Source organism: Varanus komodoensis, unplaced genomic scaffold (assembly GCF_004798865.1).
Source record: "Varanus komodoensis strain SLA01 unplaced genomic scaffold, ASM479886v1 scaffold15, whole genome shotgun sequence".
Classification (NCBI taxonomy): domain Eukaryota; kingdom Metazoa; phylum Chordata; class Lepidosauria; order Squamata; family Varanidae; genus Varanus; species Varanus komodoensis.
The window spans coordinates 28754240-28767689 of record NW_025335440.1 but is presented as its reverse complement, the minus strand read 5'-3'; the positions used below and the strand labels follow the sequence as shown (position 1 = coordinate 28767689).

Sequence of the window (13450 nt, the reverse complement as noted above, 5' to 3'; positions counted from 1 at the left end):
TTTGAATGCAACAGGACATTTTCTTCATATTAAATTTCATGCTAAGTGGAAGTAGCACATTTTGAAGTGACTTCAATTTTTTCTTGTCGTGGTTTCTATCTGTTTACTTAGTATTTCTGTTTCCCCTCCCCCCACTTAGGTTGTTTGATGTATGCACAGTGTCCCGAACAGAACGAGAGACGAAATTAACACTGGTGTTCGAACATATTGACCAAGACTTAACCACTTACTTGAATAAAGTTCCAGATCCTGGAGTTCCTAGCGAAACTATAAAGGTATCAAAGAAGGGTAGGGGAGGTTTGTACCTAATTTTATGTAATAATATGGTAAAGACACACATACAGCAGAAAATATTTTCAGGAAAGCTGCTGTATAATCTGGAGGAGATTTAACTAATTACTTCTGCCTCAGATTCAAATGTACCAATATAATTTCATTATTAAAATTTGAGTTGCATGAAATTGACCTAAATCCTATTGTTGGCTGGCAACTTATCCTTGAGTTGTGGTGACAGAGTCTATACCCAAGTTTTGTTTTTGTTTTTTGTTTTTTTTTTAATGCTGTTTCTGTGACTTACGCATGCTTACCTGGAAATAAATTCTGTAGAATTCAGTGAGGCTGATTTCAGGCTAGATTGTTCTGCGGGTGGTTTGTTTGAGTACACTAATCTAATCTGGATTCTCCGGAATTTCCTTTTACAGACTTTAAAAAAAAAAAAGTCAGGATCACAATTTGGGTTCACTCACTCCTCCTTTTGCCCTGCTCACTGCTGTAATGCAGTTCCCATGATATTTCCAAAACTGGAATTTGGCTCCTAGGCTGTAAAAGTTCCCTTGGCCTGGTATAGACAGTAATGAGCTAGATGGAGAAATAGTCTGATTCAGTATAGAACAGCTTATGCTGCTCTGATTTGTTAATTCTTCCAGAATAGTCTCTATATTTTGGTGCTGGATCTGTGTTGCTTATATAAGAGCCAAAACGATACCATCTCAGGCAATTTCAAGAGATACAAATAACACACAGCCCAGACCGTGGTATCATAACTATGTCTCCAAAGAAGTACTGACTCATATTGTTATAGTGGGCAACTTGATAAAGTTTTGTCTGGTATAAGAGGCAGATGTGGCATTACAATGTGCTATCAGTTGGACAGGGATGTTTCTCTGTTCACTTATTATCTAAAAGTTGCTAATCTTCTACAAACTGTGCTTAAGATGACTTACAATCCACATAAAAATGTTGGATGTTATTTTAAAATTAACAGTAAGACCACCAGCAGTCGAAGAAAACCATCAGCAGTTTAAAGAAAAGTCATCAAAAGCACAGAAAAAAACAATTGCCTTCTGTTGATGCGTGAATGGTAAAAAGTAGCTACCAGGCAAATATTTCTAGGATACCCATTCTGCAAGAGGGATGTTGACATTTTTTTAAAGCTTCACCTTGGTACTTCCACCCAATCTCAAAAGGCAGGGACTATCTATTATTAGTGAATGGGCAGCTTCAAATGGGAGAAGGTGCCTTTCATACACCCTAATACCACTTAAAGCCTCATAGATAAAAGCCAGCACTTCAAATTGATCCTGGAGATAAAATGGAGGCCATTGCTATATTTTTCGGCAGCTAGATACATTTATTATGGCAGGAAGGCTTTTCAAAGAATGGAGCAAACTTAATGCGAGATTCTACACACCATTATAATTGTGCAACAGGGCATGGGATTGGGTTTCTAGCTGCTGCCAGCTATGAAAATGCTTGTCATATTTTGCCTGGTTTAGGCAGATGTCCATTGTTGAATCTTATACATTCTTAAGTAGAATGGGCCATGCATCTGTTCCCCATTCTGTATGCTTTGCTGTCTCCATTCTGTCTGTAAAGCAGGCATTGTGTGCCATCGTGGCCTGATACAGAATCAATTACTTTGAAGATCTGGCTTCTCTGAGAATTTAAGTTTTTAGTGCGGAAGTAAGGGCTAGTTGCCATCTGCCACTGATACACATAATCAGTTGGTTATATTTGAGTAGTTCACTACAGAATGCACTGAAAAACAAGGTGAAAAAATGAAAAACTGGGTCAAATCTATACACAAAATGAAATAATCAGAAATGATTTTTAATCCCAATGTTTTTAAATGTTGAGCATTAACTAAACAAGCAGTATTTTTGTATATTAAAATCCTGTGCTAATTGCTCTTATTTGAAAATTCATTAATATTGTGCTCATATATAGTATAATAATTAAACAGGATGTTTATCTGTCCATCCATCTGTCAGTATCATAGTGCTAAAACCATGAATCCTAGACTATGCAAACTTGGCACTGATACTAGTGAGATTCTAGGGATATGCACCTTGGGGCCTTTTTATTTTTCAAGTGCATTAAATAGTGCTAATACATTCACATGTCTATGTGTGGTTGAAATCCATGTCTTCAGTCATTAGGGGCTGATGCCCCTTATCAGTTCATAGCTTTGGAATCAATACAATTTGAAAGTGCTGGAGGTTGCTAGGCCAAGGAAGAGGTTAGTAGGCTGGAGGTTGCTAGGCACCCTTTCTTGCCTTCTGTGGGTAGACTCTTCTGTCAGGAGACTGAAGGAGTATAATATGGCAGGTTCTGTGCCTAGGGGTACCAGCAAGCATGTGCAAGCTTTCTTGAAAGCTTTTCTTGAAGGAACCAATTTCATATGGTTCCTTCAAGAAACCATATGAAACAGACAGAAATGTGAAGAAACATAGAGAATGTGAAGTTCTTTCTGTTTGCTAGAATATGAATGTTTTGTTCCTACTTCACTTTTGCCTGCTCAATGATAAACATTACTTTGGCTTATGCTGTTTCTGCTACTAAAAATGTCTTCAGACTGGTGGGCACTATACAAAAATGAGACAGCCTTTTCCAAACAGATTTACAGTCTATGGATGGAATCCTGCAAGGATGTAAAATAATGTAAATGAATAAGACTTATTTCTGAGTAATGGGGAAAGATGGATTATAAGATTGCAATCCTACTTAAAGTCTTAACTGAGAGTGAATTTAAGAGAGATTAGTAATTCTTAGGATTATAGCGCATCAAAGTGTAATCAGAGCTGTTCCACAAGGTAAGATCTTTTAGAAAACAGCTCACCATAGTTTAAACCAGGGTGGTCCAACTTTTCTTACCTTGAGGGCTCTATGAGGCCTTCCAACACGGAACCCATGGGCCACACAATGAATTACATTTCCATATCGGAAATTAAAGTGTTCACAATATATTTATTTAATATACACAACTAATATATTTAATTAACCATTAAACAGGGAAGGATTAATTTTAAGATGATTTGAGGACTAACTGAATGAAAAAAATGCTTTGTGGGCCTGTGATCCCTGCAGAAATCACAGGCAGCTCCTTCTCTGACCAGAGCACAATGACCCCTCCTCTGGGGTGGCTTATCCCTTTCTTCCCTGTTTCTCCTGCCCAGAAACCCTCCCACGTGACCCTGACCCCTCCTTCCTTCTTGGAATTGGCGCACTGAGCCTCTTCTACTTGAGTTGACAAACTCGTTCCAGCATGCCCCATCCACTCCTGTTGATGAGCACAAAGGCTCTCCCAAGGCACCTTTGCACTCTCTCTTGAGCACCTTTGCGCTCATCAGTTGCAGAGGTGTGGGGCGTGCTGAGGTGAGCTGGTGGCCTTGGGAGAGCTTGTTGTAATCATGCCAGTGCTATCACTGGGATCTGGATTGGAGAGGAAGGTGGGATCCAAGTGGTAGGAAGGCTGCAGAATAAAGCCTTGGGGGCTGCATGCAGCCCATGGGCCGCCTGTTCGACTACCCTGCTTTAGACCATACAGTTGCAGGCACATTTTGCTTTGAAAGCCCCTTAACTTCCACCTTGTGTGAGGGGATGCGTTTACCACTTCTGTACTCTTCAAGTCAAAATTTAAGACCCAGTATACTTAAATACTGGTCAATATTTATGTCAGTATTAACCTGTGGTAGCTTTTTGCATACTATTAAGTCAAGGATATTCTTTTTGTGTTTGGGACATGTTCCAGAGTAAGGGAGTGTTCCACAAAGAAGGAACTTTTAGCAGTCCTATAGCATGCATAGGACAGTAGAACAATTAGTTTTATGCTGTTCATCCATTTCCCAAGAAAGCTTAAATGGTAATTCAGGAAGCCCAGAGTGTCCAGATGTGGAGATACATACATATCTCCCATGTGGATACTATTACTAAAATCCATAAAAACCATTGGGAAGAAGCTCAAGAAAAAAGTGAACAAAGATATGATAGACTTCATTATTTTTCTAAATATTTAAGCAAAGCATGTACTTAGCTGTCTTGCTGAAATAAAACAAACTTAAATGTTCTTAATGTTGATGTTCATTCTTTAAAAGTGACCTAATAATGAAAGAATCACATAACCAAAACAAAGATCCTTCTTTGCTTTGTTTCTTCCTACATTTGCACAGATTTGCACACAAATTTTTCCATTTTTGTCGCAATGTTCTATAATCAACATGCCATTCCAGTTTCTGGTTACTCAGGTTTCAAATAGAACTTTCTTTATTTTGAGAATATCCCCATTTTTAAAAAGGAGCCCAAACAAAGACATACATTATTGGAAAGTCAGAGTGTAGCTGCCAGCAAACAGAAAATTGTGCATGAAGACATGAGCGAAATAACAGAGATGTACTGTTTGGGTGCTTAATCCCTTAGAAACTTGCCTGATGAGATTATTTTCACTTCAGTAAAGTGGTTCTGATATTGAGGAACCGAAGAGATGATCTGCACATTCACAAAATAGCATATAGTACAGCCTTCCTGAATTTGGATTACTTCAGAATACAAAAGAAAGATCAGAGGTTATATGTTTGAAGGCCTTCCCATGTTTTCAATGAATTCCATTCCACAGGGAAATTAGCATATCAGGAAGAAAGCTAGTCAGGATTCACTTCTGACATGCTAATCTTTAACAACTGTGACAATTTTTATGTGCTAAACTTTGAAATATGCATTCCTCACCTGTATCCCCTTAAGCAGGTTCCAGCAGAGTTGTAGCAGTTTATATTACCAAAGATGTAGTTCTGCTATAAAGCTTAAGTTTTTTTTGGGAAGCGCTACATTTGAACCTCTCCCTAGACCAGGTAATGCACTGCACATAGGCACCAGGGTGCCTCCAGGCATCTTTCTTGGTAGCTCCAAAAGTATCTTATGCATCCCACTAACTTTTTAAAATTCTTTTTTACAGGCAGCCAGGATTGCTGTGAAATAAGGTTTCTAATAGCTAAAAACTGATAGTTCAAAGGAACTGTTTAGTGACTTGGAACTCAGACCCCACCTTGTCCTCAGACTTTTGGGCAAGTTATTCGTCTTTGTAGAGCAGGCTTTTTATGAGGACAGATTCTTAGTTAGACCAGATGTGCTCAGGACCAAATTCTCATGGTTATCTCTCCCTGCTCCATAGTTTAACCTGAAGTGAATAAGACTTGGTGAGCCTCAGACTTGTTTGCTACCCCATTCCCTCTTTTTTGGTTTGACCATCAGTAAGACTTTAGAAACATACATATTTTCTTTTCCGTTAACTAAACTTTCACGTTTCTTGAAAATCCTAAACTGTAGCTTAATGTTAGGCCATGGTTTAAGGTTGACTTGTTTCAAACTAACCATAATTAACAAACCAACAAATGGTGATACATGTTGGCCTAGAACTAGGGAGTCCTTGGTTTTACTCCCTACTTGACCAGAAGTGCACTAGTGAATTTGGGCTAGTAACTAATTCTCAGCCTATCCCAACACAGAGTTGCTGTGAGAATAAACCATAGAAAAGGGGGAGGAATATTTAAACTGCCTTCTGTTCATCAGAAGAGGAAAAATGTAATGATTAATAACTGAAAACAGATGAAAAGCTGTTATACAAAATTATTTTTACCTTGATGAGCACAACTGAGTCAAGTTATTTTCAAGGGTTGTGTTGATTTTGATTAAGGTTGCAAGAACAGCTAGCAAGCAGATTCTTATTTTACATTGACTATGCAGTTGCACCTATGTCTGTATAACAAAGAAGCAATAAAAGTAGGGAAAATCTGTGGTAGGCCATGCCTTTAACAGTAGTTGGTTGGGCTGGTATTAATGGCATGTATTTCAAATGGTCAGACAGTGTTTGTAGTCCAGCTACTGAGAAGAAAGGGAATGTTGTTTGGTTTAAAATCTAAAGACAGGAGTAGCTTTCTGGAAAAGGGTGAGAAATGAGAAAAGGTCTTCATTTCAGGTGGGGCAAATAAAGAATCAAGAAGGCTAAAGGAAGGTTGCAGAACTGGCAACAAAATGAGAAAGTGGGGCCTAAAAGAAGGATTGTTGTTGTTGTTGTTAGTCGTGAAGTCGTGTCCAACTCATGGACAACATGGACATTGTCCATGGACAATGTGGACAACATTCCTCCAGGCCTTCCTGTCCTCCACCAACCTCCGGAGTCCACTTAAGCTCTCACCAACTGCTTCAATGACTCCATCTAACCACCTCATTCTCTGCCGTCCCCTTCTTCTTTTGCCATCAATTGTTCCCAGCAGGCTCTTCTCCAGTGAGTCCTTCCTTCTCATTAGGTGGCCAGAGTATTTGAGTTTCATGTTCAGTATCAGAGCAGAGCAGTCAGGCCTTCTTTAGAGCAGTCAGTGTTGATCTCCTCTAGGACTGACTGGTTTGATCCCTTGCAGTCCAAGGGACTCGCAGGAGTCTTCTCCAGCACCACAATTCAAAGGCTCAATTCTAAGGCGCTCAGCCTTCCTTATGGTCCAACTTTCACAGCCATGCATTGCAACTGGGAAAAACATAGCCTTGACTATACACACTTTTGTCAACAGGGTGATGTCTCTGCTTTTTATTATGCTGTCTAGATTTGGAAAGAAGGATAGGTGGAGAAATTCATGTTTCAATTCAGTTCTGAAGGATCAGTTCCAGAGAGACATCATATTGATGAGTTGAGAGGCTAATTCAGCCAAACAGTATATGGTCCACTTTGTTTTTAATCAAAACACATATATAACTTGAAGCCCCTATTTTAATTGCACTAGCAGCCCAGTATCATAAAAAAATACTTTGCATTGGTTTTTTATGGCCATTTTGATGACATTCAGGAAGATATAGTTGCCCAGATGCTTAGAACTTTGGTGTATTGTGAATATTGTTAAGCGTTTTACCTCTCTTGCAGAATATTTTTTCTATTTTGCTTTCACACGTAAAGTTGTGTGACCTTGATGTACATTTTGACTAGTACTGTCCAACCAACATTTTGACCATCATATTTGATGTTGTATTTCTATTAATAATTTCATCAAACAAAAGGCATATCATTATTTTTGCAGTAGAAAGTCCTGTTGTGCAGCTGCAACCTGAAATCTCAAAAAGCCACAAAACATTATACTATGGCCTGTTAATGGAGATTGCAAGGAGTTTTCCATCCATTTTTATTGCAGCAGGGAGTGGAGGGGTCAGAGAGCTGTTCAGTGGGAGGTTGGGAAGGTTGAAGTATGAATCCATGTATAATATTATTTCATTTGAAATTAACCTCGGATATTCCTGGCTGGATCTGTGAAGTATAGTGTGTGCTTGTTCCAGAGAAGGTGGATCAATACTGACAACATTCTCCCCTCTGTGATACAAAGGAAATAGCTGTTGCCTAAGCCCACACCCTGCATTTTAGCAGAAGGAGTTTCAAAGGAATGCATAGGATGTTATAAATATAAGAGGAGTTAAATGAAAGAGTATACAGATGTCTTTCATGTATTTTAAATTGGAAAGACTAATTTTGAAACTAAAAGAAAAACAACAGTGAGCTATGAGCCATATGCTTCATATTACTGAAGTATGTCTTGCACAGGCCTGTCATTCAGTGAGAAACAACACAGACTTTTTTTCTTGAAAAAAAGACTTGTGGGAAGGCAAACCATCTCTAAATATGTGTTTTATTATCTTCGGGTGTTCTTTACTCAGTTACCACCACGATTAAACCAATGCTGCAGCATTAGTTTAAAAAGGGTCCCCTCAATCCCTCTCAGACCCTCACACCACCTTCCAAAGCCAACAACACTCTGATTGTACCCTGTTTGCAGCTTAGTACCACTTTTACCACTTATACCTGCACATGAACTCACACTTTTGCATAGATGTAAGATTTATTGAATACCAAAATTATGCATGGTCAGATAAACAGAATGATGTGGTTGTTACAAATGGAAGAATAAACAGAAATTGCATGGTTGTTGCCTAGTGGACTTTCAGTCACTACTAAGTGGAAGAGATACAACTGATGTATCAGGACTGACCATAAGGAACAAGGGTGGTGATACCAGAAGGCAATGGAAGGACAGATAAAATTAAGGCCCAGTTCAAATGTCACTAGCTGAAGAACAGCAGTTCTCATATTGTTCCAATAATATTGGAAGTGATAAACCCCCATTTCATGTGTATCTTCCACATGTAGAGCTAATATGAGATACTAAACTCATGCCTTCTGACTTTGCTTTTGGCACCATGCTCAATGCCACCCTTGCCATCTATGCCTTAATACAACAGTTTCAACAACTGTTGAAAGAGAATGGTGGAGTCAAGCTCTAACCTGCCATAAACCCGAACTGCAGAATGAAACATAGATCCCAACAGGAGTCAAACGAAAACAAACCAACCTGTTTCTCTGTGGAACAAAGACATTTCTGGTTGTTGAAGACAAATAGAAATTTGGAACATTTCAGTATTGTCACCTCATTCAAGATGAGGTTGTGTCTCAGCATTATCATGAAGTATTCTACCTCTCAGCTGTGGGCCCTAATTAACATAGAAGGCTAATAGAAGACCCACACTGGGTGCTAGAACAATGGGGAAAACACTCCTTCCTGAAACTCAGAAGTTAATATGACAATCAGTATTGCAGACAGACAGACCAGTGGTCTTAACTCAGTTTAAGATAACTTCCTGTCTTTCTGTGGATATTCCCAAACACATTCCTGTGTATATTCCATGCAGAGTGATCCTTATACCTAGCAAAACCTTTCTGGTCCCATTTTGGAACGCCTTCCATACAAGCCCTGATCCTCCCTGCTGCTGTGCCTTCTTTTGCAGGTGTCATGATGTTTTCTCCAAATGAAATGTTCACATATATGTCTACATACCTAGAAGATGGCACTTACTGAAAAAGACTTTTCAGTGTTTTTCAGAATGAATATACCTGCAGCATAGCAATTGTCTATAGATGTTTTAGGGCCTTTTCTCCTTAAATTATACAAATTTGCATAGTAAAAAAGCAGAAATTATCTAAGATGCTGTTCTTTACTTTGGTAACATGACTGCAGAAGCAGAAACCATCAATGTAGTGACAGCCCCAAACCTACACTCAAACTGAAGAATGCTGGTTCTCTGAAAACCTTGGAAAAGAATCCTTAGGCCTAGCATCCTCTGGGCTGTTTTTTTTCTCTTACAAAACTGGTAAAGGTAACCCTGATGTGCTACTTAGTGAAGTGGCGCTTGCATTGTGAACAGCAAAACCAAGAACAGTTCTCCAGAAAGGATAACAAAGACCCAGCCTGTGGTGATTGATGAGAATGTTATAAAAGTGCAGTGAGCTGGAAAGTCATCATCTTGTCTTTTCCTTTGCCACAGGAAAAGAATAAGAGAGAGATCTCTTTCCTTCTGTTCCTGCATAAGGAGAGGTTACATGGCATGGAAATGTGTTACACCCAGCTGCTCACTAGTTTGCAGGGCACACAGTAAATAATACTGTTTAGTATCTAGGGCACAAAAGAGAACAGCAGTCTTTTGATAGTGATTCCTAGCCTCTTTCATTTGCTTTCCTAAATATACAGTTTGCTTCCAATTCATTGAGTGGCATTTTGCAACAATGCATACTTTTCGTGTAATGTGCTCTCTGATTGGTGGGTTCTCTTATTTTCTTTCCTTTTTTTCTAATTGGCATGAGTAAATGAAAGGCTACTTAGGGCCTGATGTAGCAGAGGCATTTTAGTTTGTTTAAAGTTGTTTGCTGAACTGAGCAGTATCTAGTTTAACCCTCTGACTTCATTCCCCATGAGGTGATTTGTAATAGGAAAAATCCTGAATTTCTCACCAATTGCATCAGTTGCAATCCTGCATTCCTCAACAATTGCAATTCCTCACCAATGCATCACCAAATGCTTTGATCTAATCATATCATATTTATTTATTTATTTTACTTCTATATTGCCCAATAGCAAAAGTTTCTGGGTGGTATTGAATAAAATGCAATAAAAGTAACAGTAAAAATGTAAATTTTCACTAAGATATACCACCGTATTTTAAAACTTAAGCAACTAAGACAAATCCATACTGTTAGGCCTGCTAACACTCCTTCCCCCACACACGTACTACATAATGCATACTGCATACTACATATTTCTCAAGCAATACCTTCTGAATCTGACTCTGCAAGTAGGTGTGGAACCACTGCAACACAGTATTTTCTGTTTCCAACTTGGACAGCTGACCCTGAAGGTAGATGATATTGAAAACTGCTGAGAATCCTGGAGTATCAACACGGTCACACTCACCCTTTCTCCCAACATATGTCATCATATTAGGCAACCAAAGTTGTTTCTTTGCCAAAATCCAGCCTGTATTCAAAATGGATCCAGAAGATCAGTCTCATCCGGCTGTTTGGCCACCACCCATGTGAAAACTTGCCTAGGAAGGGAACATTTAGCACCAGCATAAACTTACTGGTTTCTTCCTGGTCTAGAAAGGATTTCTTCAGGAATGGCCGTACTACCATTTCTTTAAGGTGGAACAAGGCCACATACACTCTTAAGAGATGGGGAGCACTTCTCTGGCCCAGCCAGCTTCCTAGCTTTTATAAACCAAGAAGGGCAAGGATTCTGTATGGACATGGTTGCAGGAACCGGTCTAAGCATCTTCTCCACATTTTGAACTGGACTGCCTGAAACTTATACAACAAAGCTGGATCAGGTTGTATTCTGGGAACTTTGTCTAATGCAACTGCTGCAAAATTGGAATCTAAGCCCTGGCAGAAGCAGGTGAGTTTGTCTTGAAGGTGCCTAACAAATATATTACACTGGGTCTCAGAAGGGTCTAAGACAGTGGTGGCGAACCTATGGCACGCATGCCACAGGGCGCACACAGAGCCCTCTATGTTGGCACACGAGCCAAGTCACCCCAGCATTACACCAGCAGGCGAGCATCAGAGAGCAGCATAGATAGGGGCAATGCGCATGCTCAGAAAGGAGTAGGGGCGCCAGGCAATGACATCACGAGCCGTGACTCATTAGCCATGACACATCCGAGCTTTTCGCATGGCCGGTCAGCGTGCTGCCAGGAGGGGAAAGAGAGAGAGAGACAGATTTGCTTGGATTGGCTTTGAGGTGTTTTTTTTTTAACTAAAACCTCAGTTTTCAGGTTTTATTGCAGTGTTGGCACTTTGCGATAAATAAGTGGGTTTTGGGTTACAGTTTAGGCACTTGGTCCCTAAAAGGTTCACCAACCCTGGGTTACAAAAAGGAGGTGTCCTGGCATGATTTTGATGGCTGGAATGTGTTTAGAATGGGCAGAAACGTTGAGCTGTGCAGAGAAAGCTACTCAAGGAAGGCTTTTTCAAAATCACATTATTTTCAATGGAACTTTCACCCTATATTAGGGTTAGTGGTGTTCACCAGGGCAGGGTTAGGGTTAGGAAAACGAGGTGTCCTGGCATGATTTTGATGGCTGGAATGTGTTTGAAATGGGCAGGAATGATGAGCTGTGCGGAAAAAGCTACTCAAGGCAGGCTTTTTTAAAATCGCTCTCTTTTCAGTGGAACTTTAGCCCTGTATTAGTGTTAGGTGTGTGCACCAGGTAGGATTAGGATTAGAAAAACGAAGTGTCCTGGCATGATTTTGACAGCTGGAATGTGTTTGGAATGGGCAGAAACATTGAACTGTGCAGAAAAAGGTGTTCAAAGAAGGCTTTTGCAAAATTGCCCACTTTTCAGTGGAACATTAGCCCTATATTAGGGTTGAGGATGTGCACCAGTGTAGCGTTAGGCCAGTGGTGGCGAACCTTTGGCACGTATGCCACTGCAGGCACATAGAGCCCTCTCTGTCAGCATGCAAGCCAAGTCACCCCAGCATCTCCCCAGCAGTCGAGCATCGGATAACGGCACACATAATGGCCATGCATATGGTCAGAATGGAGTAGCGGTGCCACCCGATTATGTCACAAGCCGTGATTCATTAGCGGAGACTCGTCCGAGCTTTTGCATGGCTGGTCAGTGCACTGCTAAGTTACATATACATTTGCTTGGACTGACTGTGAGGTATTTTTCCAAACTAAAACCTCACTTTCAGGTTTTATTGTAGTGTTGGCACTTTGCGATAAATAAGTGGGTTTTGGGTTGTGGTTTGAGCACTTGGTCTCTAAAAGGTTTGCTATTACTGGTCTAAGACATCCTTGTGGTTCAGTTATACTACACCCCAGAAGAGTCTGAAATGTTCTGCTAGATGCTGGATAGAGGCAGCAAGATGTTTCTTAGCCACCCCCACAATCTATAAATATACGTAAAGTATTGGAACTTACTGAGGCTCAATTGCATCCACTTGGAGATTTCTGCACCTGCTTTCAAGCAATCTCCTGTACTGTTTCATTACTCTTAGCTTCAAAGTGTACAACAGAACCATACAAACTCTACTTGAGGTAATGAGAATTCCCTGTATGCCAAAGATCAATCAAGGATTCAACAGAACTGCTAGCCATTTCTATCAGAAACCTCCAGGAACCTTCTGAAAACCATCTTGATGTGTTAGTCCTCAGAGAAGGGACATTTTAATAGGTCCCCCACCCTTGCAGAAGAGAACAGTTGCCATAGACAGGCGGTACAGTTCACCTGCTGGTATAGCTTTGTGGAAAATAACATACAGTTTGGGAAAAGTATTTCTTGATCTTAACTTTTAATTCTGTTCATCTCTACCTGTGGCAAGTTCAAGCTCTTTTTGCAATTTTTCCTCTTCTGAATCTTTTGAAAGTTGTTGAGCGCAATATATTGAATTCAACGCTTTCACTATGCTTGGATATTTACTTGCCACAATTACATCCTCATTAAAAAAAAAATGCTGCCTTGGATCTCTTCCTCCCTTACTATGACATTTCTTTCTCTGGTCAAATTTACCTTGCATGTTTCTTGGGAAGGGGCCATAACTCAGTGGAAGAAGTTGTTATATTCATTCCCAACATCTATATTCCAAGCATCATAGAAGATAATATTCTCAACTGCCATAAAATTGGTACATCTACATAGATTAGATGTACCAATAGATTAGGGGTCTCATTTACACTAACTTGTTTGTTTTGTGCGTGGGTAATATGCTGATTACTTGTGGCAACTGCTAGCCAATGCAAAGAAGAAAAAAGAAATACCAACTTGCTCTCAATGCAGATATCCAGGAAAAAAATAACACCTCAA

The 13450-nt window shown here is 39.9% G+C and overlaps 1 protein-coding gene across 3 annotated transcripts in view; it reads left to right on the top strand.

Moving 5' to 3' along the window:
• The window catches only part of CDK6 (cyclin dependent kinase 6), a 154142-nt gene that overhangs the window by 61012 nt on the left and 79680 nt on the right, over positions 1 to 13450 (top strand). For all 3 annotated transcript variants that reach the window (XR_006414205.1, XM_044424897.1, XM_044424896.1), the window contains exon 3: positions 140 to 275. Coding sequence is in view for 2 of the 3 variants with exons in the window: in XM_044424897.1 (XP_044280832.1) it covers positions 140 to 275 (136 nt within the window). In the remaining variant the exon portion in view is untranslated. The remainder of the gene's footprint in view (positions 1 to 139; positions 276 to 13450) is intronic.